The sequence below is a fragment of the Pipistrellus kuhlii genome, unplaced genomic scaffold, assembly GCF_014108245.1.
Source record: "Pipistrellus kuhlii isolate mPipKuh1 unplaced genomic scaffold, mPipKuh1.p scaffold_m20_p_2, whole genome shotgun sequence".
NCBI lineage: Eukaryota > Metazoa > Chordata > Mammalia > Chiroptera > Vespertilionidae > Pipistrellus > Pipistrellus kuhlii.
In genome coordinates, this window is record NW_023425515.1 from 39762263 (window position 1) to 39787149 (window position 24887).

The window sequence follows — 24887 nt, forward strand, 5'->3', positions numbered from 1 at the left end:
AAAAAAAACAAAACAAAAACAAAAACAAAAAACAAAAAACACCAAAAAACAAACAAAAAAAACCCCCACAAACATTTTGACAACCTACTTCAACTTTTTGTTTTTATTCTAGGTATAGTGAAAACCTTTCTGTTCTGATTTCTGAAATGGCTTTTTAGTTTCTGAAAGAAATTGAAAATGCTTACATTCCACCTCTAAAGATAATCCATTTATCCTCCATCTATCTCAGGGCAAGACCTATATCCCTGTATTAACCACCCTAAAAAAAAGTGAACTTGCAGCAGTCCAAGTTGTTCTTTGAGGGTCAAGGAAAAATCAAGATTAGAGTAATACACCTTGAAACTGATTAATCATTCTCAAACATACACTGCATTTCCCATCTCTGTATTTTTGTCATTTATCTCCCCAACTTGGAATAGCATTCACATTCTTCTGCTCTCCCCCAATTATTAAAAGCTCAGCTTCCCTGAAAAGAAAGTCCTTTATCCTGGCTGCAGTCCTTGGTAGCAATTGATTTATACCTCACTTGTAGAACTTCTTTCTCTCATGTCAGTCTTTCTTTCTGCACTGGTCCCCTCAAGGTCAAGTCTAAGTATGTGAGTACTGTATCTATAGCACCTAGGTGGTGCCTCAGCACTCAGCTGTATTCCTTTTTATTAAATACTAGGCACCCAGTGCACTAATACGTGCACAGGCTGGCCTGGGGGAGGGGCCACATGCAGTTGGCTGGCCAGCCCCGCCCCTGATTGGGGGGGCGGGAGCTGGCCAAAGGAAGGGGTCCTGAGTGGCTGGCAGGTCGCCCTCCCTCTGAGTCCTATCAACCTTCTGGTCAAGGGGACAATTTGCATGTTAGTCTTTTATTATATAGGATATACAAAGGGAGTATTACTATGTTTCCCTGAAAATAAGACATCCTCTGAAAATAAGACCTACTTACAGGTTTCCTTCTGAGTGAAATATAAGGCATCTCCCTGAAAATAAGGCCCCCCCAGGCTAAACATGAGAGATTTGGTCCACTGATTTTGAAAGAAATGGAGTCACAAGAAACTCACCAGGAAATTCAGGAATTGGATTGTTATGATGATATTCCAGAAGATGATGACATGATTGTCATTGAATAAATGAGTAAATTCTTGATACTGTAGGATTCACAGTTTGTCTGGTTTGTGTTCACAACTACCATACTACCGTACCATATACAGGTAATAAATTTCCTTTATTTTCGTTTAACAATAAATGTGTACTGTATTCTTCTTCATGGAAAAATAAGACATCCCCTGAAAATAAGACCTAGCACATCTTTGGAAGCAAAAATTAACATAAGACACTGTCTTATTTTTGGGGAAACAGGGTATTAACCAGTCCTTGAGGATTCTGTGACATTGCACTATGTTTAAAATTAAGCTCAGCTAGAATTAGGAAACTCCTTTACCCAACTCTACTTATTATATTTTAGTTTGGTGGGAGTTAACAACCCAGATTCCCCAAAACTATCTCCCCAAGCACCAAATTGTTTTAAGTTCTACAATTAATGTGTGTCTGACCAATACCTACAGGTGTCTTTGGAAATATGGCTCAGTGAGCACTGATAAGAAAATCAGGATAACTAAGTTTTAACCCTAAATGTAATATTGAATGTGACACTTTTTCTACAAGTAAAATGCTTCTTTCCTAGACCTTTAAAATACTTTCTTTCTCTAAGAAAAATAAACATGGTCACCCTCACAGAGATGGGTTAAAGCATCGGAATATGTGTCACATAAAAAAATGGAAATAACTGGGGATGGCTACAAGAGAGAAGAGAGCATCTGGGTGCAGTGAGGGGGCCAAAGCTTGGGAGCTTTCTGCAAATATATGCAGGGCTGTATTTGAAGGAATGACTAAACTAATTCTGTCTAACTCCAAAGTACCTCAGGAGGCAATGGAATTTAAGAAAAGTTTTTATAATATCTAGTTATGAAAGATATAGTCAAGCAAGTTTAAGTCCTGAATATTGGGTTAACACATAGCCAAGAAATGCTCTAATTCTCTCAGCTAGATCCCAACAACATGTCTCTGGGGCATGTCTCTGGCCAGGATCAGAAGGGCATTGGTGAACCCTTAAGGAATGTTCAGGGCTGAATAATGAAATGCACTAGATTTAAATTTGTCAGATTCCTAAAGAGGCCCATAGCAGGTTAAAGGCCTAGGGCTGCAATGAGTCATGGCCCAGCTCCAATAAATAATTGATTTTCTCTGTGACTAGATCCACAAGGCAGATAAAGCCTTTACTATTTAACCCCCAGTTCAGTCTTAATTTATCTCCTTCCAGATGGACAATGCAATTGCACATTTCAGCTTTTCAAGCTAATGTTTGATTTTCTCAGTACTCTGTCTCCCCGAGAACTACGTGATGGAAATTTATGCCAAATGGAACTAAGGGAGCTTAGAAATATTACCTGCAGTGATTCAGAGTATTCTCTTTATAGACAATTTTCAAAGAAGCAATTTTAGTGAAGCCAAATTTTGATTAGATGAATAAGAACAAAGAGGTGATAAGTAATGGACTTAGTTATATATAAAGATTTTTGAATGTAGCAACTTATAATACAAAAGTTGTCTGGAAACATAGAATTCCCATGGCTAAATAAAAGGGACTATGAGACTAGCAGAATTATTTTGTTGTTCCACTTGTTTATGCATTCATTGGTTGATTCTTATATGTGCCCTGACTGGGGATCAAACCCACAACCTTGGTATATTGGGACAAAGCTCTAACCAACTGAGCTACCCAGCCAGGCCTAGAAGAATTAGTTTGATTTTAAGTATTTTCTTTGCTAAAAACAGATCATCCAGTCTCATAGTGCTGAGAAAGATCTGAAAACATTAATAGCTTCACTCTCCTTTACCCAAATATTTATCAATAGGAAAATTCATAATTAATTGTGATGCATTTGTATAATAAAACTAAAATGACTGGAAATATAAGTGGAGATGTTTTAAAAATATAATATAAGCTACTATTTATAAAGAGTATTAAAACACAAAGCAATACAACATATTATTTATGATTTCATACATATCAGTAAAAGTATAAGACTATAAGGAGGAAGAATGTACATTGAATTATTGCTAATGCTCTCCATTAAAAGTGAAAAGAGGAATAAGAACATACCTGAGGAAAAGATAAAGAGACTTCATGCTTGTTTATTTATTTTATAAACATTTTGGAATGAGATATAAACATTTTAAAATTAAATATCATCTTCACCATTGTTACTTTCCTATTATACCTAAGCCTCATATTTTTCCTTATTATCTTATAATATGGTTTTCAAAATTTGGAGTGCATCAGAATCTCCTGGAAGTTTTTTTTTTAATTTTTGGAATATATTTTATTGATTTTTTACAGAGCAGAAGGGAGAGAGATAGTTAGAAACATCTATGAGAGAGAAACATCAATCAGCTGCCTCCTGCATGCCCCCTACTGGGGATGTGCCTGCAACCAAACCAAGGTATATGCCCTTGACTGGAATCGAACCTGGAACCTTTCAGTCCGCAGACTGACTCACTATCTACTGAGCCAAACCGGTCTCAGCTATTTTTTAATTTTAATTAATTAATGAGGTGACACTGATTAACAAAATTATACAGGTTGCAGGTGCACAATTCTACAATACTACACCTACACACTGTATATAGTGCCCACCATGCCAAGTAACATCTCCATTCATCACCATTTATCTCCTTTGTATCCTACTCTACCTCTCTTTCTTACTGTGCCCAGGTGTCTTTCTCTTTGATTGAATCTCTCCTCCACCATCCCCACCCACCCAGACTTACTCCTTCCCTTGCAGCTGTCAGCCTGCTCCTCTATCTATAAATCTGTCTTTGTTTTGCTTGTTAGTTCATTTTGTTAATTAGATTCCACATATGAGTGAAATCACATGGTATTTGTCTTTCTCTGCCTGGTTTATAATATTACATTCAGCATAATGTTCTCCATCCAGGTCTACCCATGCTGTCACAATGGATATGATTTACTTCTTTTTCTAAGGCCAAGTAGTATTCCATTGTGTAAATGTACCACAGCATTTTTATCCTCTCATCTACTGATGGGCCCTTGGGCTGTTTCTATATCTTGGAGATTATATATATATCCAGCAACCAGAATGGCAGAATGACCAGAACAACTGAAATGACCGGTGGCTATGATGTGCACTGCAACAGTTAACCAGCCTGATCTGGGCTCCAATCACCTCCTCCTCCAATCACCCTCCTTCCCCTGCTGGCCTGGCCCCTGATCAACCCCCAACACCCTGATTGGGGGTGTGGCAGGCTGACCAACTGCCTTTGGCCCCTCCCCATACAGACCCAGCCTAATGGGCCCCCATCGGGGTGGCTGGCCAGACGCCACCAATGCACAGATTCATGCACTGGGCCTCTAGTTCTAAATAGCACTGCAATGAACATAGGTATATATTCATTCCAATTAGTCCTTGGGTTTCTTTGGACAAATTCCCAGAAGTGGAATCACTGGGTTATAAGGCAGTTCCCTATGTCATACTGTTTTCTACAGTGGTTGTACCAATCTGCATTCCCACCAACAGTGCACAGGGTTCCCTTTTCCCCACATCCTCACCAACACTTTTTGTTGACTTATTGATGATGTGAGGTGGTATCTCATTGTGGTTTTAATTTGCATTTGATTAGTGGGATTTAGTCTCTTTTCATATGTCTATTGGCCATCTGTATATCCTCTTTGGAAAAGTGTCTATTCGGATCTTTTGCCCATTTTTCAATTGGATTGTGTTTTTGGTGCTGAATTTTATAAGTTCTTTGTATATTTTGAATATTAACCCCTTATCAGATATATCAAGGGATGTGCTCTCCTATTCAATGGGTCATCTCTTCATTTTGTTGATGATTTCCTTTGCTATACAAAAAACCTTTTAGTTTAATGAAGACTCATTTATTTATTTTTTCTTGTTTCCCTTGCTGAGAGCCTATGTTTTCTTCTAGGATTTTTATGGTTTCAAGTCTAACATTCAAGTCTTTAATCTACTTTCAGTTTATTCTTATGTATGGTGTAAGAGGGTGGCCTAGTTTCATGTCTCTGCCCTTCCTGCCAATCTCAATGTGGCTTCCTCTGTAAATCATTGATTATAAGACTTCTCTTCAGCTAGCCTTCAGTTGGTTATTCAGGATGATTATTCTATAATTTAGTTGTAATTCCAGTTTGGTCTTGGGAGGATGTCAATGTAGCTTCCACCTATTTCTCTACTATCTTGGATCTTTAGTTTGATGTATGAAACCACCTTTGAGAAAAGAGTCAGTTTTCCTGTGAATTGTACCCATTGTTTGGAATAAACTTCAGTGAACTCCATTCAGATATCTCCTGGAGGGATTTTTAAAACACAGATTTCTAGATTCCTTTCCCAAATTCCTGATTCAGTAGATCTGGGGGTAGGCCCAAGAATTTGCATTTTTAACGAGTTACCAAGTTTAAAGTGGAGGACCACACTTTAAAAACCTATGTCCTATATTATAGTACTTACTAGTGAACGTTCAACTATAATTTAAACTAAGGACAGAGATTTTTAACTAATTAATCTTAGTAGCATCCACCTAGCAAATAGGTCATCAATAAATATTTATAAATTGAAAGAGGTTGTCATTAAAAAATAAAACTATACACACACATTCACACACTCACACTCACACACACACACACACACACACACACACACATACACACACGCTGTCTTTGGTATGTATGATAACTACTCGATAGCATGCAACATAAATAATGCATTCATGGTAATAATTTGACAATTTTAGAAAAGCAAATAAATGTTACCTAAGAAGGTAGACATTCTTCAGGGAAGGCCTGAAGGTATGGTCAACAGTGTCTTCTCTTTGGTTGGATATAATTCTCAAGTCAGAGAATTTAAGGAGGAGTTCATAGAGAAGCCCAAAGTTAAGAAAGTAAACAAAAACTAAGGCAGTAGATAAGAATACTGCAGTGGTTTCATCATGTAATACCTACTCACATGTCCTACCTATGTTACCTGAGAAGACTCAGAAATATTCTCTCGATAGAGGCTATGAATGGCAAGCCCTACCTCTTCAGAGGAGCTCACACAGCCTCTTCTTTGTAGGCCAGGAATGACAGTGAGAATTGTTGCCTGAATGGACTTCTTGGGCTCAGGGGGTATGATGGGATCTTGAACTATTAGAGCCCAAGTGGTGGGGCATAGTCACCAGATATAAGGTGGGAGTCTTACATGACAACCAGCACAGGGAAAGCAGAGATCAAAGGGGCTTGACCTACAGAGATAGTCAGCATTGTTTAATTGATTGTGGTGTTCCTAAAACTGAAATGGACAGGCAGCTTTATTTAATTCTTCAGAAGCACTTGTCTTAATTTTAAGTCCTGCAATGTAAGCTACCTGTGGCTTTGGTCATGTTATTTAAATACCTTGCACATCGCTTTTACATTTGTAAAATGTGAAGTATAAATTCTTATCTGATGCCTAGTTTACAAATTATAAAATGTATAAAGATACAATGAGATAATAGCTGCAGGACACTTTAATAAATTGGAAATTATAAACAATTGTAGGCATGTGTCATTTTCTTTATTATGAACAGTATTTGTAAAGAATCTAGAATAGGCTTGTTATATAATGGAGTTTCAAAAAATATAAAGTTTAGTAAAGTCTAGTTTTATTTTCTCTAAGAAATTTTATTTTACTGGGAAAATTAGACTAAACATAAACATATAAACAGCTATAGCTAGATGGCTCATAAAAAACAGTTTTGATAAATCACATGAGAGAAAGAGCATGAGAACCAGTAAGTTTCAGAAGACTTGGTGAAGGTTCTAGAACTTGACTGGTCTTACCCTTAAGTACATCATGCTAACCCATGTATGACATCAAATGAAAATGATGAAGAAGTTTGTTGGAAAGTCTGGTCAAACCATTGCCTCCCATCCTTCTGTTTGGGTAGTGAGTGGGCAAATGCAGATAGAACAATGAGGAAGAAAGAGGTATTACTAGTTAAATTTATAAATCTTGACTCTCATAATGTGCATTTGGTAATCAAATACATTGTAATGCTGAGATAGCAATTCTAGGGTAGTTTAATGTTCTTTTCATAAAGTGTGCCATCTGACCCTAATGCAGCACAGGAACTGAAAATGTACTTATATATATATTTTTATACAGGAAATATATAATTAAACAGCAATTAACTTAGAATGAATTATCCTTCTTCACTGTTTGAACTCTAGTTTAAAAGCCTGCATTTCTTTGAAATACTGTTTATTTTAATGGAATCATTGAATATCTGGATAACAATTTCACCATTTTAATGGACCATATTCCAGAGACATGTGAAGCTAATAGGAATAAAATGACTATTTAATGTGACCTAGAACATTTATCTGAGACCCTAAGAGGTACATCAACATCAGTGGCATAAAAGCCTACTTAATAAAAGTTGACCTCATTTGTACATTTCAGTGAAAATTCTCAGGTCTCTAAATCTTAGCCTCAGGCCAACTTTTCCCAGGATATTCCTACAAGGCCAATAGATTTGTAATTGCTTCAAGCTAAAAATGCCTATAGCCTAGCTTGTAATAAAACCTGTGTGGATGAGATTGAATAAGAAAAGGAGTGCTTAAAATCAGAAATGATTAATGTTATTCATTTGTTTGTTTATTCATTCATTTAACAAAACTAAAACAATGATATTGAGCATGCAAAAAGAAAGATTATAAACAGTTCCTTGACAATAGTGCCCCTAATAAAATTTCAAAATTAAATCCCAATTTCAGAGCTTAAAGCCATTTCTTCTCTGACAATAGTAGAGCATTAATAACCATTTGTATGATATATAGAAGAGCTAAGTTATACTCTGGAGCTTTTCTGCTCTTAATTCACCTTAGCAAGGTATAATTTCCATGAATTCACCTTTCCTCCCTAAGATAAAGGGAGGAGAGTGCTGGATTGAAAAGCAGATGACCTGGTTCCAATTCCACCACTCAGGAGGTGGTGACATCTTGGGCAAGTTATTTAACTCCTCTGATTCCCAGCCTATGTTGTTGTAGAAGTATGCATATACTATGTCATTATACTTATTCATATAACTTATTTATTTCATCCAAAATAAAATTACTTAGACTTCCAAACCATAACTTAAAAACTAATAAGGCAAATAATTCTGAGGGGAAAAAAGATTTTATACAAATCCCCATTATAATAACATTTGGTCTTTTTTAATGAATCTTACCTATTAGACCTAGTTCCCTGAAAGCAGAGACTTTATCATACAAACTTTGTTTTCAGTCTCCAGCAAGTCCTTGACCCTGAGTGGGAGTGAGTGTCTTAGTACAAGGTGCTCAATTTCTCATTACCTAGCATATCCTCAGGGTCAATATGCTAGGTAATGAGAAATTGAGCACCTTGTACTAAGACACTCACTCCCACTCAAGAACTAGAGGTGGTCATTGAGGCAACCCTGGTCCTGTGGGTGTGAATCATGACTTCTCTGAAGACCACGACAAAGGAACAACTCCATCTCCTTAGTGGGGGAGTCCATCTGCTTGCTGCGACAGCCCCTTTCCCTCCAAGACAGAATCATTCTTTGTTTCTTGGGTCTAATTTAGTAAAGACTATCCCTCTTGAGTTACTTTTCTTCAATCACTATTTTCACTATTTCTTTCTAATATCATATGATAACCATATATTTTGTATCAATTGTCTTATTCTCCCTTAGATGCAGATTATTTGTTTAGTGGAAGGTGAAGTTCCAAGGACAAAATTAGTATTCACAACAGACAAATGAAATACATCAGTTATCTAGAAAGGCAGATTTCAGGTGGAGCAAGTGATAAAATAATAAAAAACAACCCGGGGGTTGAAGAGGGGAACTTAGGCTTTGACTAGACTTTGCATCAATTTACTAGATGTCTTGTGCAGATAACTTCATCTCTCCCTATGCCAGTCTCTGGTGAAATGAATGGTGAGGATGAGATGATGTTTGAGTCCTTTCCCATGACTGATATTCAGAATTAAAGATATATCTTGTGTCACCATAAAACACAAGTATCTTTGTAGCGAGAATAATTTGCTATAGGGCCAAAAATTGATCTTGCTTAGTGGACAGTTAAGCAAGACCTGTTAGAAAATTTTGTAAGATATGAAAACTGGACTGAATGAAGCTTCCAAAATGAGCATGATGATCAGATGTTTCAGTGGTTAATAAAATCAGAATCATGGGCTGTTCTGTCTGATGTCACATCAGTATCAAATAAAGTAGCACTAATGCCATTCTTCTGTGCCAACTAAAGAATTAAGAATTGTTGTTGCCTAGTAAATAGAGATTTGTTTCACTTGGGACTGCAAGCTCAGGAATTATTCATTCATTCTTTAATGAACACTGATAACCTACTATGTGTAATACACTGTATGTGATACTGAATGGACAAGACATATTCACTGGAAGTTCACAAATACTCTTTTACATATATTCATGCAATTATAAACAGTAGCAAGTGACAAGTAAGCACCATGGAAGAGATTAAGATTAAATACTCAGAGAAGGGAGGTATCCCAAGTGAGGACATAAAGCTAGAATTTTATGGAGCAAGAATAATGTAAAATACATATTGAAGGCTGGGTTATATTTGAACTTATGGGAATGACAAAAAATGAGAAGCTTTAATGCACAGCACATGTGAGAATAAATAAACAGCACTTATCGAACAACACACCAAGTACTAAGAACATTAAATACTTAGTCTCAGCAAATCCTTATAACTCTAAGTAATCAACTCTATTAGCATGCTCATTTTCAAATGGGGAAACAAAGGCCCAGAACAGAAGATAACTTGTTCAAGCTCTGCCATTAAATTAAATAGCAACTTGTTCAGGGTTGCAGAAACCTGTGACTGTGGCAGAGAAGAAGCCACTAATCATCCCAGAGGTACAAATAAAAATGACAATGAGGTCACCTGTCAGAATGGCTATCATCAGCAAATCAACAAATCACAAGTCCTGGCAAGGATGTGGAAAAAAAGGAACCCTTCTGCACTGCTGGTGGGAATGCAGGCTGTTGTAGCCAGTATGGAGTTTCCTCAAAAAACTAAAAATGCAACTCCCATTTGACCCAGAGACCCCAGGAATATATTCTAAGAAACTAGAAACACCAATCAGAAAGGATATATGCACTCCTATGTTCATAGCAGCACAATTTACAGTAGCTAAGATTTGGAAACAGCCTAGGTGCCATCAGCAGATGAGAGGATTAAAATGTGGTACATCTACACAATGGAATACTACGCTGTTGTAAAAAGGAAGGAACTTCTATCATTTGCTACAGCATGGATGGACCTGGAGAGCATTATGCTAAGCAAAATAAATCAGTCAGAGAAAGATAAATATCACATGATCTCATTCGTTTGTGAAATATAATGAACAACACAAACTAATGAACAAAAACAGATCCAGAGACAGAGAAGGATCAATAAGACCATCAAACCTCAGAGGGAAGGTAGGGAAGGGTGAAGGTAAAGGGGAGAGATCAATCAAAGGACTTGTATGCATGCATATAAGCATAATCAATGGACATGGACACTAGGGAGGTGAGGGCAGGAGCTGGGGTGGGGTGGGTGAGGGGGACAAAGGGGAGATTAGGACACATAAGAAATACCTTAATCAATAAATAAAAAATTAAGAAGATTAGGAATAAGTTGAAAGGTACAAGGAAAAGGGAGAGCAAGAGAGAGAGTTAACCACAGTTTAAATCTTATTTCACATTTGTTCTTTTGTATCTTGTGACCATGATATTGAGTAATTTGTATGCAAGAAGCTCTCCTATAATATTCTACTCTAACTACAATTATTTATTGTTCTATAACTCTTAACCTTAAGGCTATAATGCTTGTTTATTGTAGAAAATTATATTTACTCATTGTAAGGTTGTTATAGAAAATTGTACTTTCTAATATTTAACCTGATGAGTATGATGTTAGTGCTCTTGTTTTATTTAAAGCAAATGGAAAGACAAGAATTATAGAAGTTCTATTCATTTGGGGAAAGTATTTTATTTTATTTAACTTTATTTTTATTGTCGACACCATTACAGATGTACCCATTTTCCCTCCCTATGCCCACCTCCATTCAACCCCCATTGAAAAAGTGTTTTTAAGTTTGTTTCTCCTTTGCATAAGTTATACAAGAAAAACAAATGCTTGTTATATCAGAAAATACTTTTAAATATTTATGTATTAAATTGTTTGAAGCGATGCTGGTCAATATGAACATATATGTTTCAGGTGTGGATTTCTATGTTAAAAGATCTATATATTGCACTTGTGCCCACCGCCCAAAGTCAAATCTTTTCTTGTCATCTTATATTAATACCCCTCACCCCTGAAAACATTTAAAAAACACAATGGAGCCCTGGCTGGTGTGGCTCAGTTGTTGGGCATCATCTCATGAACTGAAAGGTTGTGGGGCTCACTTCTTGATAGGGGGTGTTCATGAGGCAGCCGATCACTTTCACATTGATGTTTCTCTCTCTACCTCTCCTTCTCTCTCTAAAAACCAATAAAAATATTTTTAAAAAAATAAAATAAAAAACACAGTGGGTACTTTTTAAATAAAAGGAATAAATATATAAGTGGGCACATGATTACATAATTCTTGCCAGTTATTCCCATACTACTATTGGGAACTGACAACTAAAGATGACACTAAAAACTTACCCCTCCCCCTCCCTGTCACTCATACAATCTATGCACTGCTCAGAAAACAATTAAGTTGTGTTCCCTTCTGTGCTTTAATCATAATAATGTGATTCTATGACTCCACTGAGTTGCTTGGTAACAAGATGTACATAAGGCATTTAACACAGACACATCCCCTAAGTGGATACTTATTAATTCCCTCCTGAACGTGTTGTAAATAAAAGATGCACCGGAACCTCAAAGGCTGTTCTGTTTTCATAAAGATTAGTAAAGTAGTTTGTGTCGTTTCTTGCTTGATCAGCTGTTCAGGAATTAACTTCAATGAAGCAATATTCATGTTAAAAATATTATTATTTAACACAAATATTTTCTATGAAAGATAAAGTTTCTCTTAGATGTTTATATGTTGCCATTCATAAGCTCATACTATACAGATTTATACTGAGTTTATGTATAGTTATATTTGGCTTATTATTCTAGCAGCTATTCAGAAATAGAGGTGGTAGCAAAAACACATATCCTCAATGGGATATATATTTAAGTTCCCTGTGAGTTAAATTAACTATCTTTTTATCTCTACTTTTTACAATACCCTTAAATATATTATAATGCTAATAATAATAGCTAGCATGTACTGAATGTTATTGCTGTTTGCATTTTTATTTGACTCTCATTTTGTTAAAATCAAAAGAAGACTTGTGATCTCTCCTTCGGTTACTCTGGGATTGTTATATTGTGTCCCAATAACTTCAACAGTGTAGCATTTCCTAGATTGACAAACACACATTTTTTTATTGCAACCCATGGTATTCTGATGCTGGAATTTTACAATAAAAGTGATATGGATCTTACTTTTAGACAGAGGCAATCATTTAACAGTGTTCACTTAGGATTGTCTTTGACAGAAAGGATTGTGCTATGTCTCTAAATGTTCAAAGAGTGGAAACAAATTTTAAAGCCTGAGAAGGTTATTTTAGCTATTTAAACCAGCTTCTTTCCTCTAACCGGCATTTTCTTCCAATTTTGTATATATTATTTTTTTACAATTCAGTCTGGTAAATAGTTGGACATTTCAGACTGCCTATCAATAAATACTAATATTTATTTCCACATATAATTTTAATTGTATTTAATATGTGATTGATGCTTGCAACAGCCCCTTTCCAAATTGTTATTGAATTAAAATGATCATTCATAGAGTTTTCTGAAATTATGTAAGTTTGAAGTCATCCAAATTATGAGGGTTATCATTTAAAACATAACCTTTATTACCACAGGAAATTTTAAATAGTGTGTCTTTGAGAATTGGAGTGCATAGCTCAAATAACTCAACTGAAATAATAATGGAAGTTAATCATGAATTGTTGAACAGAAAGGTTTACTCAATAAGAAATCAAATTCTTGCTTTTCATAATTTCATCATAATTTTATTTTGTATTTACATTCATCAATTTCTACTGGGAGGGTCTTTATTAGTATTGGGGAAATTAAGGAAGAGAGATGGGGTTTAAAGGAGAGAAATCAGAGGTCATATTATGGACAGCAATTATTAATAGAGCTAACAGGATGTGAAAGTCTTCCAGAAGAAATTCTTGCAGCCAGCTTTGCGTTCTCGGGGTGCCATAGCCGGGTTTGAATTAGTGGATCTCTGCAGCTCCAGCCTCATTTCATCCTGGTCAGCAGCCTGGGACAGATCTTCAGGTTCCAGGGCATCATTCTCTGTCTGGTTGGGTTCAGACAGCAGCTCCGCCAAGAAGTACTTGGCTAGTTCCTGTACGGGGTAGAGGAGAGAGAGATAGAGAGAATGAGCAGGAGGATGGAGAAGAAATGAAAAAGCCTAGTTTGGGAAGCAGATTCAGCTCCACCCAAAACCCAATTTTCACAGTTGTGCACCTCTGTCACTTAAAATCATTAATGTTATAAAAATAAGGTAGTTACTATAATCATCAATTATACAAAGAGGCTTGAAACATCAAATGTTTCTGCATTTTTCTGTCTCTGTAGGCTTCAAACACGCATAGAGAGAAACAACAGATCTTTAATGCAGTTTTGCAAAGATAAGCATGTGCCAACAGTTTGTTTAACTCAATTTTCACCCCATCAACTACAAACTTATTGCTTTCACTAAGTCACCGTGGGGAATAAGACCTTTCATAATTTTAAACACATTGTGTTCGTCTGTAGAATGCCCATTTAGCCCTCCGTCCACTGCGTGAGAAGTGGATAGCAGCGTCAGAGGTGCGCTCTTTCAGCACCTGGGTCAGCGCCTCCCGCGGTCAGCACCAAGGATAGATACCATCATACCTTCCAGCTCAACAGCCCAGGTCTCAGAATTTTCTTGAATGCAAAGAACTCACCTGTGACAGACTGCGCTGGTTAAGGGGGAGCGGGGAGGGGGAGGAAATGAGGGGATTCTGGACTTTGAAAGTTTTCCTAAGAGCTTTGGGAGCTGAGGGACCCAGAAAAGCACCCAAACTCTTCAGGAGCACCTCTTAAATCCACCCAAGGGGACTAAGGCGAAGGGGACTAAGGGTAGGGATTCTGGAGAGGGGAAAGAAAACGTCCAGGGAAACTCCTTACCTGCTTCCCAGCGGCAGCAGCCAGGGATTTCTGCAGAAACTGGCGGAGTCGGGGATCCGAGGGCGCGCCAGTGACACTGCCCAAAGCCAGGACGATGGAGAGCGCGGCCAGCGCGCACTGGAGGCGGCAGGACAGCATCTCCGCGGAGCCTGGGAAGCCCAGCTAAAGCGCAGTTGGTCAAACTCTAGGAGCTGATCCGCAGGCTGCAGCGAAGGCTCTGAACCTTGCGGCTCCTAAAGCAGCTTGTGTGCTCTCTACCGGCTTCCCCCTTTTTAAACTCTCTCTCTGACGTCAGAGTAGGAGGCGCCCCCAGATCTCACCAGCGCTTTTACGCACCATTAGTCTCGTGAAATCAATCACAGAAGTGAGAGGAGGCTGCAAGATCCAAAGTCGCTCACTTAAAAAAACAAAATCCTGCGCACCCACGGATCCACAGGATTCCACACCTGTCACACCATCTACACAGTCTTCCATATTCTACGCACATACACATTCCATAATTTCACTCACACAAGTACATGTGCACTCGATTACACACAGAAGCTCAAACACAGCTGAAAAGACAAGTGCACTACCACCCATGGCCTCATACATGCAAATGTGCCCATACAACCCTTCTATCCTTATACTCAAACATGTTAGGAGAGCAAAACAAATGCAGAAGTGTATAAGGGTGACAAGTGGAGATTCAGAATCATTCCTCTAAGAATTAATTTAAGAATGAAATTTGTATATTAGCATGACTGGATTATCTCTTTCTCCATTATCTCCATAAAAAGTCTTAAAGATTACACTTTAATGGGCTACTTATAAAAGAACTTCACCTTCCCTCTAATGGAAAAATTACCTTAGGCTCACACTCCTTTCCTCTTTCTCAGTAGCTGAGAAACTTCTAGTCTAACCTGTCTTCCTAGTGTAAAAAAAACAAAACAAAACAAAAAAAACTTCAGGTTCCAGAAAAGAAAAAACACACATGAACAAACCAAAAAATGAGATTAACTTCATTTTGGTGCCTAGAAACTTAAAGATGGAAAACAATCTCAGAAACCATCTATTGAACCTTGATGTTTGGGTCACTGAACCTAGACGTGGGCAGTGAAATGCTCTGGAGTCTGGATCACACACTGCACAGTTGGCCAGACCTCCACATTCCAAGGCCAGGGTTCTTTACACTCAGCTCTGAGTGTTTTAACTGATTCCTGGCCAGTAGGAGCAGTTTTAGGTCAGGGACCACCACCAGTCTGGACCTGCTAAAGTCCGGGGATGCCCTGCACATCTGTGACCATTACTATGTGTCTATGTGTGGGGAAAGGATAAGCTGATCTTAGTTAGACCCAGCACACACCCCCATTCCATAAATGCATCAAAGGGAAGTTTAAGACATGCTATTTCATATAACTTATTGATCCCCCCGATAAAGTCTAGTACCCATCCGGCACCACATGCTTTTTACAATATTATTGACTATGTTCCCCATGCTGTACTTTACATCACTGTGACTGGTGACTACCAATTTGTACTTCTTAAACCTTTCCTCTTTTTTTTTTTATTAAAGCCACTAATGCTGTATATCTGAAACTAATATAAAATAATATGGAATATCAACTACAATTGAAAAAATAAAATTAAAAAAGGCTATTTTAGAATTCTGGTTGTGGTTAAATGTTTGCTGTTCAGATCAGTGTTCTGATAGTTTTTATTTTTATTTTGTCTAAATAATTCCTTATCAAGGAAGGGCTAGATAATGTCCTGGCATGAACTGGGGATCCCTGCAGGCTGACATATCTTGACTTTCAAGCTCATAAAAAAAACTAAAACATAAGTGTTTCCGGAAACAAAATGAAGCAAAGAACTTGGTCTTTCACCAGCCAGGCATCATGTATGTATTCTCAGTACTCAGACCAAAACCATAATGTTGATATGCAAGAGGGGTGGGAGGGGGTGTCCTCAATGGCTTGAATAATTGTCACCATTTCTTTCTGTGTCTGAAAGCCAAAGCAATGGGAGAAAGCACAGAATGGCATGCTAGAGCATCCAGGGCTTGGCAAGTCTAGGCAGGGCTAAGCACCAGTGGGGCACTAAAAGTCACTCACATGTGTTGAAATAGTCTGGAAGAGCAATGACTCTGAGACTGATGATCCCAACATAAGGAATACATGTTATTTTCTCTCTATATTCTGGAACTTCCTTAGCTCTGACTGGAGACTGAGAGTCTAGTTATATCAACCCAACTATCCCAAGGCATCCCCAAATGATCTCACACCTCCTCCACTCAGAAATTGGCCCTAAGCAGCCCCACTGACTAGACAAGAAAAGTTTTCCTAAAATAGCAGCCAGCCAAGGAGCGAAGAACAGCCCTACTCTCTTGCTCAGGGCTCTGGGATCTCTTCAACCTCCCTCCCTGGACTCCTGCTCCTCTCCTTTCAGATCCTCCTCCTCCTCTTCGTCCTCCACTAATGACGTTTTCTTGTGCTCCTCTCTCTCCTTTCTCCTTTTCCTTAACCTTTCTCTGGATTTCTCTTTCAGCCCTTCTTTTGCCATTTCTCCCAATTTCCTATCCTCATTCCTCTTTGTTGTTCTCCCCTTTCCCTATCATCTTCTGACTTCAGTGTGGTTTCAACTGGCCCTTCCTGCCTTATTTGCTTCACTCATTTCCTTCCTACCCTGCTTAGTCAATATTTGCCTCAGTCCCTGCATCTAATCTCTTCGTCTCTCACCTCTCTCCTCCTCAGCTTCTTACCGCAAGAATTACTCATGATCTCCAGCTATTTAAGTCCTTACTTGGGAAAAGTGAGGTCTGGATTTCTTGCCTTCTGCACCTGCTGAAGTGCTAACTAAGGATGTGGGTGACAAGATTTCTGTGTTTTGTTTTGTCTTTGTAATCCTGGCATTGTTAGGAGTCTAAGGACCATTTAAGAGAAAAGTAGCAGGACAAAAGGTAGCATGAATTCTTCCTTAAACCCCCATGGCCAACTTTTGCATAAATGTTGATTTGGCACAAAGGTACTTCAAACTTCCCCAACCTGATCCCTCTGCAGACAACCCCCAAGACCTCCTTCCCAAGTCCCAATGGTTGAGAGGGGGAGTCGATTTTCTACTCTACTTAGGACCCTATTTCCCAGACCTTAGTCACCAGGAGTCACCTTACCCCATTCTTATGCAGCTCCTTTCCCATGTGCACATCAGGGCATGCTAACCCCCCTCACAGAAGAGGAAATTGAAATCCCAAGATCCTAAGTGCTTTGCACAAGGCACACAGGCAGGAAGTAGCAAGATCATAGGAAGGGTGTTCTTCCAGTTTAACACCTTTCAAGTCCCTTGACTCAGAGATACCTAAGACACCTGGCTGAGCAGCCTGCATCCAGGATACAAGTATCTCTAGAAAGCATCCAGGCCTCCCTCCTTGCAGCTCTTCTGGCCAGGATAGGATTGGCCACCTCCTGTGAAATGTACATTTGGGTGACTACCTCCCTATATGAGTAGAAACCCATTTTAGTGAGAAACAGTAAAATCTGAGCAGAATCAGATGTTCAATGTTAAGCAATGCAAGGAAGAAGAAAGTGTCTGTATGGGGGAGTTGAAAGACCTGGGTTCTAGTTCTGAATCTGCCACAGCCAGCTGTATGTCTCACTCTCTGGGTCTTAGTTTCCCATCTACAAAATCAAAGGCTTGATAGGTAACATTTATGGTTTCTTTCAGCCCTGATAATCAAAGAATTTAAATTTGAGAAAATAAAGGATAAAGAGGCAAACTAGAGTGTATTGTAATATTAAAATGCCGTTTCTTTCTCAAAATGAGGACTCTGTGTTTGAAAAGCTCCTGGTTTCTGGTTGGGAAAGTGTGAAGTGCTTTTATACTAAATCAAACAGCTGGGCTATGGGTGTTAAAGGGAATTTATACCTTCCTAACCAGGGCCTTTTCAAGGAAGAGGAGGTGTCTTGTGATTGTTATTGAACAGCTATTCTCCAGACTTGTTCAGATAAGAGAAGAATGGTGTTTGGAACTGGAGGAAGGAAGTGAGGACTGATTGGGTCTGAAGTTTATTTTGAAAGAGTTCACAGAACATTCTGAAGCCTTCTTTGAATGTTGACTTAAGAAAATGAGAAAAATTGGTAACATTCTCTAAAATTGACGTTTTAGACTTCCTGAACTTATTTTTTGCAAATGGAAAACCTTTTTATTTCCTAATCAGAAGAAAGTAAAAATTACAGGCTGTAGAGAGAAAAAACATGGAATAGTGAAAAGAGCCCTGGACTGAATCTCTGAGCCTTAGACTTAAATGCTCCATTTTCTCCCGTTTAAAATAGGCCTGAACCCTTGCTTTTGTTAAAATATGATTTAAAAGCCATATCAAACAGTGTACATAAAAGTTCTAGGTAACTCATAAAACATGATAAAAATAAAAAGGCCTGTTTTTGTAATTGCTGTTCTGGTGGAGGCAGCCAGCTCAAGCCAACAAGTAAATGTTCAATGAGCCAGCCTGGATTGTTCCTGCTGATACTCTGAGCTGGCTAGGACGGCAGGCCTTCCTCATACTGAGGACATATAGGGTGTGATTTGAAGGTCCAGAAAGATTTCTCCCATAGAAGTGCAGCAGATGGGAACTGAAATTTATCAACTAGAAAATAGACTCTTCTCTTTTATATACTTTTTCTTGGAGATATAGCACATTAAGATTTGGGAGCTATTAACACTTTAGTGTGAATTTACTTGCTGAATTGTCTTCCAGATTTATATCTAGCTAAGGAAAATCTAACATTGACTTAAGTAAAGTTGGGAGCCAGAGATCAATTTGGAGAAAGTGACCCACCCAGTAAGGGAAGACTTTTTAGAGAATGTTGTTAGGGATGATGGCAGGCTATGGTGAGCATGTGGACTTCCTGCTGAAGGACAGGAGTCTGACAATACTATAGAGACCTTTCCTTTTACAGCAACTCTACTACTATGGAGCACAAAATGAAAACGTGTGATCCTCACCCAGTTGGTTGTGGCTCAGTGGTTGAGCACTAACCAGTGAACCAGGAGATCACGGTTCAATTCCAAGCCCGCATGCCCAGGGTTGTGGACTTAATCCCCAATAGGAGGCATAATCAGATGTGTGTCTTTTGTGCCCTGGCAGAGACCCTCACAGGTTATAGTTCTGTACCTTAAAAGTCTATATGTCTCATCCATGAGAGATTCACTGAGCAGAAAGCTTGTCTCAGCCATGTTTGTATCTTTCTCAGATACCAAAAAGACATGAAGCAGAGTAGTTGCTGAAATATAATGGTTGGGTTGGACACAACTTCTCTCTTCTTATATGTGAGGTCTCTGAATTCTGTGAGTAGGACAAGCATTATATGCTTTTGATAACAGAGGACTTAACCTCTAACCCTAAGTAGCTGATATATTTAGGAAGACATATCTATTGTTCCTTTAGTCATCTCTGAGCTTCAGAAAGAAGAAAAGACCCTAAACATTGCTCAGTGTCATTGTTCCTATGTACTAACTGAAGTGGTCAGATCAATAAGCTAATATAATCACAGGGAGGATATATTCATCAACCACAGTAGGAAGCACATACGCATAGTGCACAATAAAAATGAATAACAATGTTAACTCACATCATTGTAGTGTTTCACATTTGTTTAAGTGTGTTAATATGAACTAGACAAGAAAATGAAGGCCCCGGGTTATGTAGTAGTACTTAGCTGGGCTGATGTCAAAGCCTTTTCTGCCACTCCAATATTTCCTCTCTCAACAGACACAGGTAAAGAAACATTGCCCCTAATTCTCTCTTCGTTTCCTTTTCTCTTTGTGGGCCCATTAGTCTCCCATAGCATCCCACTTGTTTATCTATGACTTCTGCTCAGGGCTCCTCAGTGAAATGAAATTGAGCTGTGCTCTGCCCCACTGTGCCATCCAGAGAACATCTCCCAGGTATCCTCATTTATTTTCCTCCTAAAAACAATAAGGATATTTCCTCATCCAGGAGGAGGACAATCTGCAAAGGCCCTGAGGTGAAACCATGCCTAGTACAATGAAACATCAACAACAAGACAAAAGAACCAGAACAGATTGGATGAATCGGAGAGGGCTAAGAGATGGGGCCAGTGAAGCAGCCAGGGGCCAAACATAGAGCATCAAAAGCCTGTGGTAAGAAAACCATTGAAATATTTTGAACAAGGAATTGACCTGATTTGTTAAATCTGAGGTCTTCCATGAGCTTTCCGGGGCAGCTGGCAGAAGAGAAGTTGTCTTGAGCAACTGGGTCTGGCAAAATAGGGTCATAAACCAATGGCCCTGTCCCCTGAACAGTACATAACAAATGGCAAAGTTCCCCTTCAGGGTGATCCTGAGACCTCCACTTTGAAATGGAATGATAGAGATCATATTCACAGAAATGCCCTGTGAAGGTATCCCTACAAACTACTTCAATTTCCCTACACTCAAACCTCTGAGGATTAATCTAGGCTTCTGGGTCTTAACTCTGGCTCTACACAAAGATTGCCTAGGAAACATTTGAAAAGCATAGGTGTCTGGGCCCCAATGCAAAGATTCCGATACATAAGCTTATATCTCCTCTTCTCTCCTTGATCTTTTATCCTCATCATCTCTCTCATGTTTCCTTTCATTTTCTGGCTCATGTCTTTTCTTATTTAACCCCAACTCTCCCTTTATTTCCCATTCCACTCTTGGCTTGAGCACAATGTCTTAATTCTGCTCCACTGCCCAGAGTTGAGGGCAGAGATAGAACTGAGGCCAGCAAGAGACCCATCCACAGACCAGAGCCTTCAAAATCATCGAATCTCACCCATCCAGTTACATGTGGGAAAACTGAAGTCTAGAGAAAGGGAGGGATGCAAAGAACTTTCCAGCATACTTGTGTCACAAAGAATAAACACAGAACTGAGAAAATCAGAGACTCTTCACACATTCTTTTCCTGGCACAAGTGCACTGTGAAGTTGCTTGAATTTCTTCTAGCCAAGTGGTTGATATCATGTAACAAGATGGTCCTTCCAGTCCTCTATGTACCTGACAATTAGCTTGCAGCAAAAACCCACTCCCTGAAGAAAGCTGTGGGGGTTAACGTGCTTCCTGTCTCCAATCTTTTCTGTTGTGCATTTTCTAATCCCATGAAACAAGCGGACTGGCTCCTCCTGGCGGTGGCTGCCTGTGGCTGCATCAGCACACAGGACAGGTTGCTGTTGTTAAACTGAACTCTCTTGCCCTCTGCTGGCTAGATTATAGAAGACAACTTCATCTAAAATTTTAGGGCAGAATTTTATTCATTGCTTCATTTATTCGGCCAGACTCTTTAAAAGCAGCCATTATGCAGAGAACACTGTACTTGGTGCTGGAGTAGCAAAGAAGTGTGCAAAAAATATTCTCTTCCTGCAAACATTCTAATATTGAACACCTTGGGCCAAATGCTGTGTTGAGGTTTCAAAAATGGACAAAACTCAACCATTGGCTTAAAAAAGAAGTGATCTGGTAAATCACACAGATCTTTATCTGTGTCATAGAATCAAATAGTTAGCACTAGAAGGGGCCAAAAACACCTTCTAACCAAGTGTTAGTCATTATAGACTTCCCCAATTAGGTCTAGAACCCCCTGCACACAGGCCTGAGGAACTATCAAGATTGGGGAGGAAGCAGGTTACAGGGATTCTGTTTCATTGAACAGGATTCTGCCACAAAGTTTCAGAGGAACAAAGGAATTGGGGAAAAAACACAATTCAAAACCTGCAAAATAAAACAAAAGGTTCTCTTACCTGTTAACTGAATGCCCTCCAGCCTCATGAATCCTTCCTTTCATTCTCTGGCTCATGAATTTGCTCACCTTACTCCAACTCTCCTTCCCCCCCCCCCATCCCACCTTTTACTTGAGTACAAAGGTCCTAACTGCTCCATTGCCTCTCCTGATATTACCACCAGAGTTGAGGGCAGAAACAGGATTGGCGCCAGCAGGAGACCCATTAATGTCACATTTGTGGCTGGTCTCAGAGCCATCAACTTAATTACCTTTTTCACCCACACATCTATAGAACCTCACCTCTGCACTGCCTCTCCAAGAGGGAGGGAGCTCCCAAAGGGGTTTGACATGTGTCAAGAGCTCCTTCTTATACCTGTTCACACTTTTGCCACAGAACAATTATTCCCAATGCTGTGCCCAGAACCAAGGACACTTCCCTGGATCCCTGTTCTAAAGTGCCACACCAAGGCCTCTTACACCAGCGGCTTTCAAACTTTGGACCACAATTTACATAAGAAATATACTTTATGTCACAATCCAACACATGAACACACACACCTGCCCATGTTTCACGAAACATACATACTTTTGTACTTGCAGTAAACTGTGGTACATTCTATTCTTTTTTAAAATATATTTTTATTTATTTCAGAGAGGAAGGGAGAGGAAGAGAGAGATAGAAACATCAATGATGAAAGGGAATCCTTGATTGGCTGCCTCCCGAAAGTTGGACCAAGCCTACAACCCAGGGATGTGCCCTTGACTGGAATCGAACCTGGGACCCTCCAGACCTCAGGTCAATACTCTATCCACTGAACCAAACTTATTAGGGCCATTCTATTCTTTCTTTTTTTTTTCTTGGTGATACTGACCATGACCCCCTAAATGAACTGTGAACCTACTGAGTCATAAATCTCACTCTGACATGCACTGCTCTGGGCTCTGGGCCTTGTGCACTACTCTCTGCATGGACACTTGGAGTTCCTAGGTTGCTGTGCAATCCTAGTGGGGCACCAGCTACCAGGCCCTGCCACTCCAGGTGCTGGGCTCTCTTCTCTCCGTTCTTTTCTCTGCCTCCCAGCCTTTTAGAGAATCCCACTGCTGTTTTAACAGCCAGGGTTTATATGATTAAGCAACAAGGACCCTGGCTGTTAAAACAACAATGTTTACCAACTGCAATAATTTAAATAGCGGTTCCCCGAAGAGGGATGTCCACATTTTAACCCCAGGTGCCTGTAAAAGAATGGGGGTAGTAGGGAGAGGTCTTTGCAAATATAATTAAGTTAGGATGTCAAGATGAGATTGTCCTGGATTATCTGTGTGGGCCCTAACTCTAAAGTTAAATGTACTTGGGAAAGATAGAAGACAGAGGAGGCCATGTGAAGAGGCAGGCAGAGATTGGAGTGATGCCACCAGAAGCCATGGAACAGCAGGAACCACCAAAAGTGGAAAGTAGAAAAAGGATGTGTGTGTGGCGGGGGAGGGGGAAGAGGGGAGAAGATTAGAGCTTTTGGGGGAATTGTGGCCCCTGACCCTTTAATTTCAAAGTTTTAAATGCCAGAACTGCAAGCAGATAATTTTCTGTTATTTGAAGCCATCCGTTTGTGGTAAGTTATTACAGCATCTGTCAAAAACAAGTAGACTAGCCCTGACTGGTTTGGCTCAGTGGATAGAGCATCCGCCTGTGGACTGAAAGGTCCCAGGTTTGATTCCAGTCAAGGGCATGTACCTTGGTTGCAGGTACATCCCCAGTGGGGTGTGTGAGGGAGGCAGCTGATCAATGTTTCTCTCTCATCAATGTTTCTGACTATCCCTCTCTCTTCCTCTCTGAAAAAAAAAAAAAAAAAAAAAAAAATCAATAAAAATATATTTTAAAAATCTAGCTAAGTTTTCCTAAACTGTAAGGGGGCCAGATGGAGCAGGATTCAAGTCACAGTCACCCTCTACATGTGGGGCCACTCCCCCGCCTCCAAACCTCCAGTGCCTTTGCGGAGTCAGTTTCATCTGCCAGATGTTTCTTCCAAACAGTAGATTCTCCTAAGGGGCTCTAGAATTTCTTCTTGCAATTATTGCAAGACCCTATCCCATCTCCTTTCAACATACAGAGCTTGATCAACTAAATCCCACTCACGGGCAGAATGAAATTTTTTCCCAAAAAAAGTTCCTCAATTTTCATGTAATGTGTACATCAATTTTTGAAACTGGAAATCAGGCTTTGCATAGCACTAAAAGCCCAGATGAGTGAAACTATTTGCCTGAAGTCCACAGTGAATTAGTAGCAGGTGGGTGTTATTTGACTGCTAACAACATAAATGTAAACAGTTTCAGGGGTTTTTCCAGCATTATGAGAAATATAGTCTCCAGATAGGTAAGGTCAAACCTCCATTCCTCAGGCAAATTTTGTATCCACTCAGTTTCCAACCTGTTTATAACACCATCTGCTTCATTTGCCGAAGGGGGATCACTGCTGTCTCCCTTTGATCCTAGCTCTGCACTTCTTACTGATTAATTGATGAACCAACGCCATGCCTTGAGAGAGAAAACAAAACAAAACTATTGGCTAAGCAACATTTACAGCAGGAGTCCCAGGGAAACAGATGTCCACTTGGGTTCCTAACAGTGCAGCTGAAAAACTGTGTTCTTAGATCCAAGGAGTCATGAGGTGAGCACAAGTTCCTGCCTGACCTGAGATTATATGCCCATCTAGAGTCATGACTTCCAGATCCATTTTCTTCTTTAGAAGAGGATGGTCATTTCTGCTCAGATTTACTCTTGATCACTCTAGAAACTAATACAAACCATGTACGTCCTGTTCTTCTAGAAGCCACAGCACA

General features: G+C 39.3%; 1 protein-coding gene across 1 annotated transcript; it reads right to left on the bottom strand.

Annotated features, from left to right (window-relative positions):
- Positions 1-13138: 13138 nt before the first annotated feature.
- Positions 13139-14579, bottom strand: SST (somatostatin). Its single transcript, XM_036447631.2, has 2 exons — positions 14318-14579; positions 13139-13508 (listed from the first exon to the last, which is right to left on the bottom strand). The coding sequence occupies exons 1-2, from the start codon at positions 14453-14455 to the stop codon at positions 13296-13298; spliced, it is 351 nt and encodes a 116-aa protein (XP_036303524.1). The 5' UTR covers positions 14456-14579; the 3' UTR covers positions 13139-13295.
- Positions 14580-24887: the final 10308 nt, after the last annotated feature.

Bases quoted from the DNA above. Each gene is read 5' to 3' on its own strand.
- SST (XM_036447631.2), bottom strand. From the start codon at position 14,455: ATGCTGTCCTGCCGCCTCCAGTGCGCGCTGGCCGCGCTCTCCATCGTC. The intron at 13,509-14,317 runs GTAAGGAGTTTC...TACCCCGTACAG, and splicing joins CTGCTGCCGCTGGGAAGCAG to GAACTAGCCAAGTACTTCTT.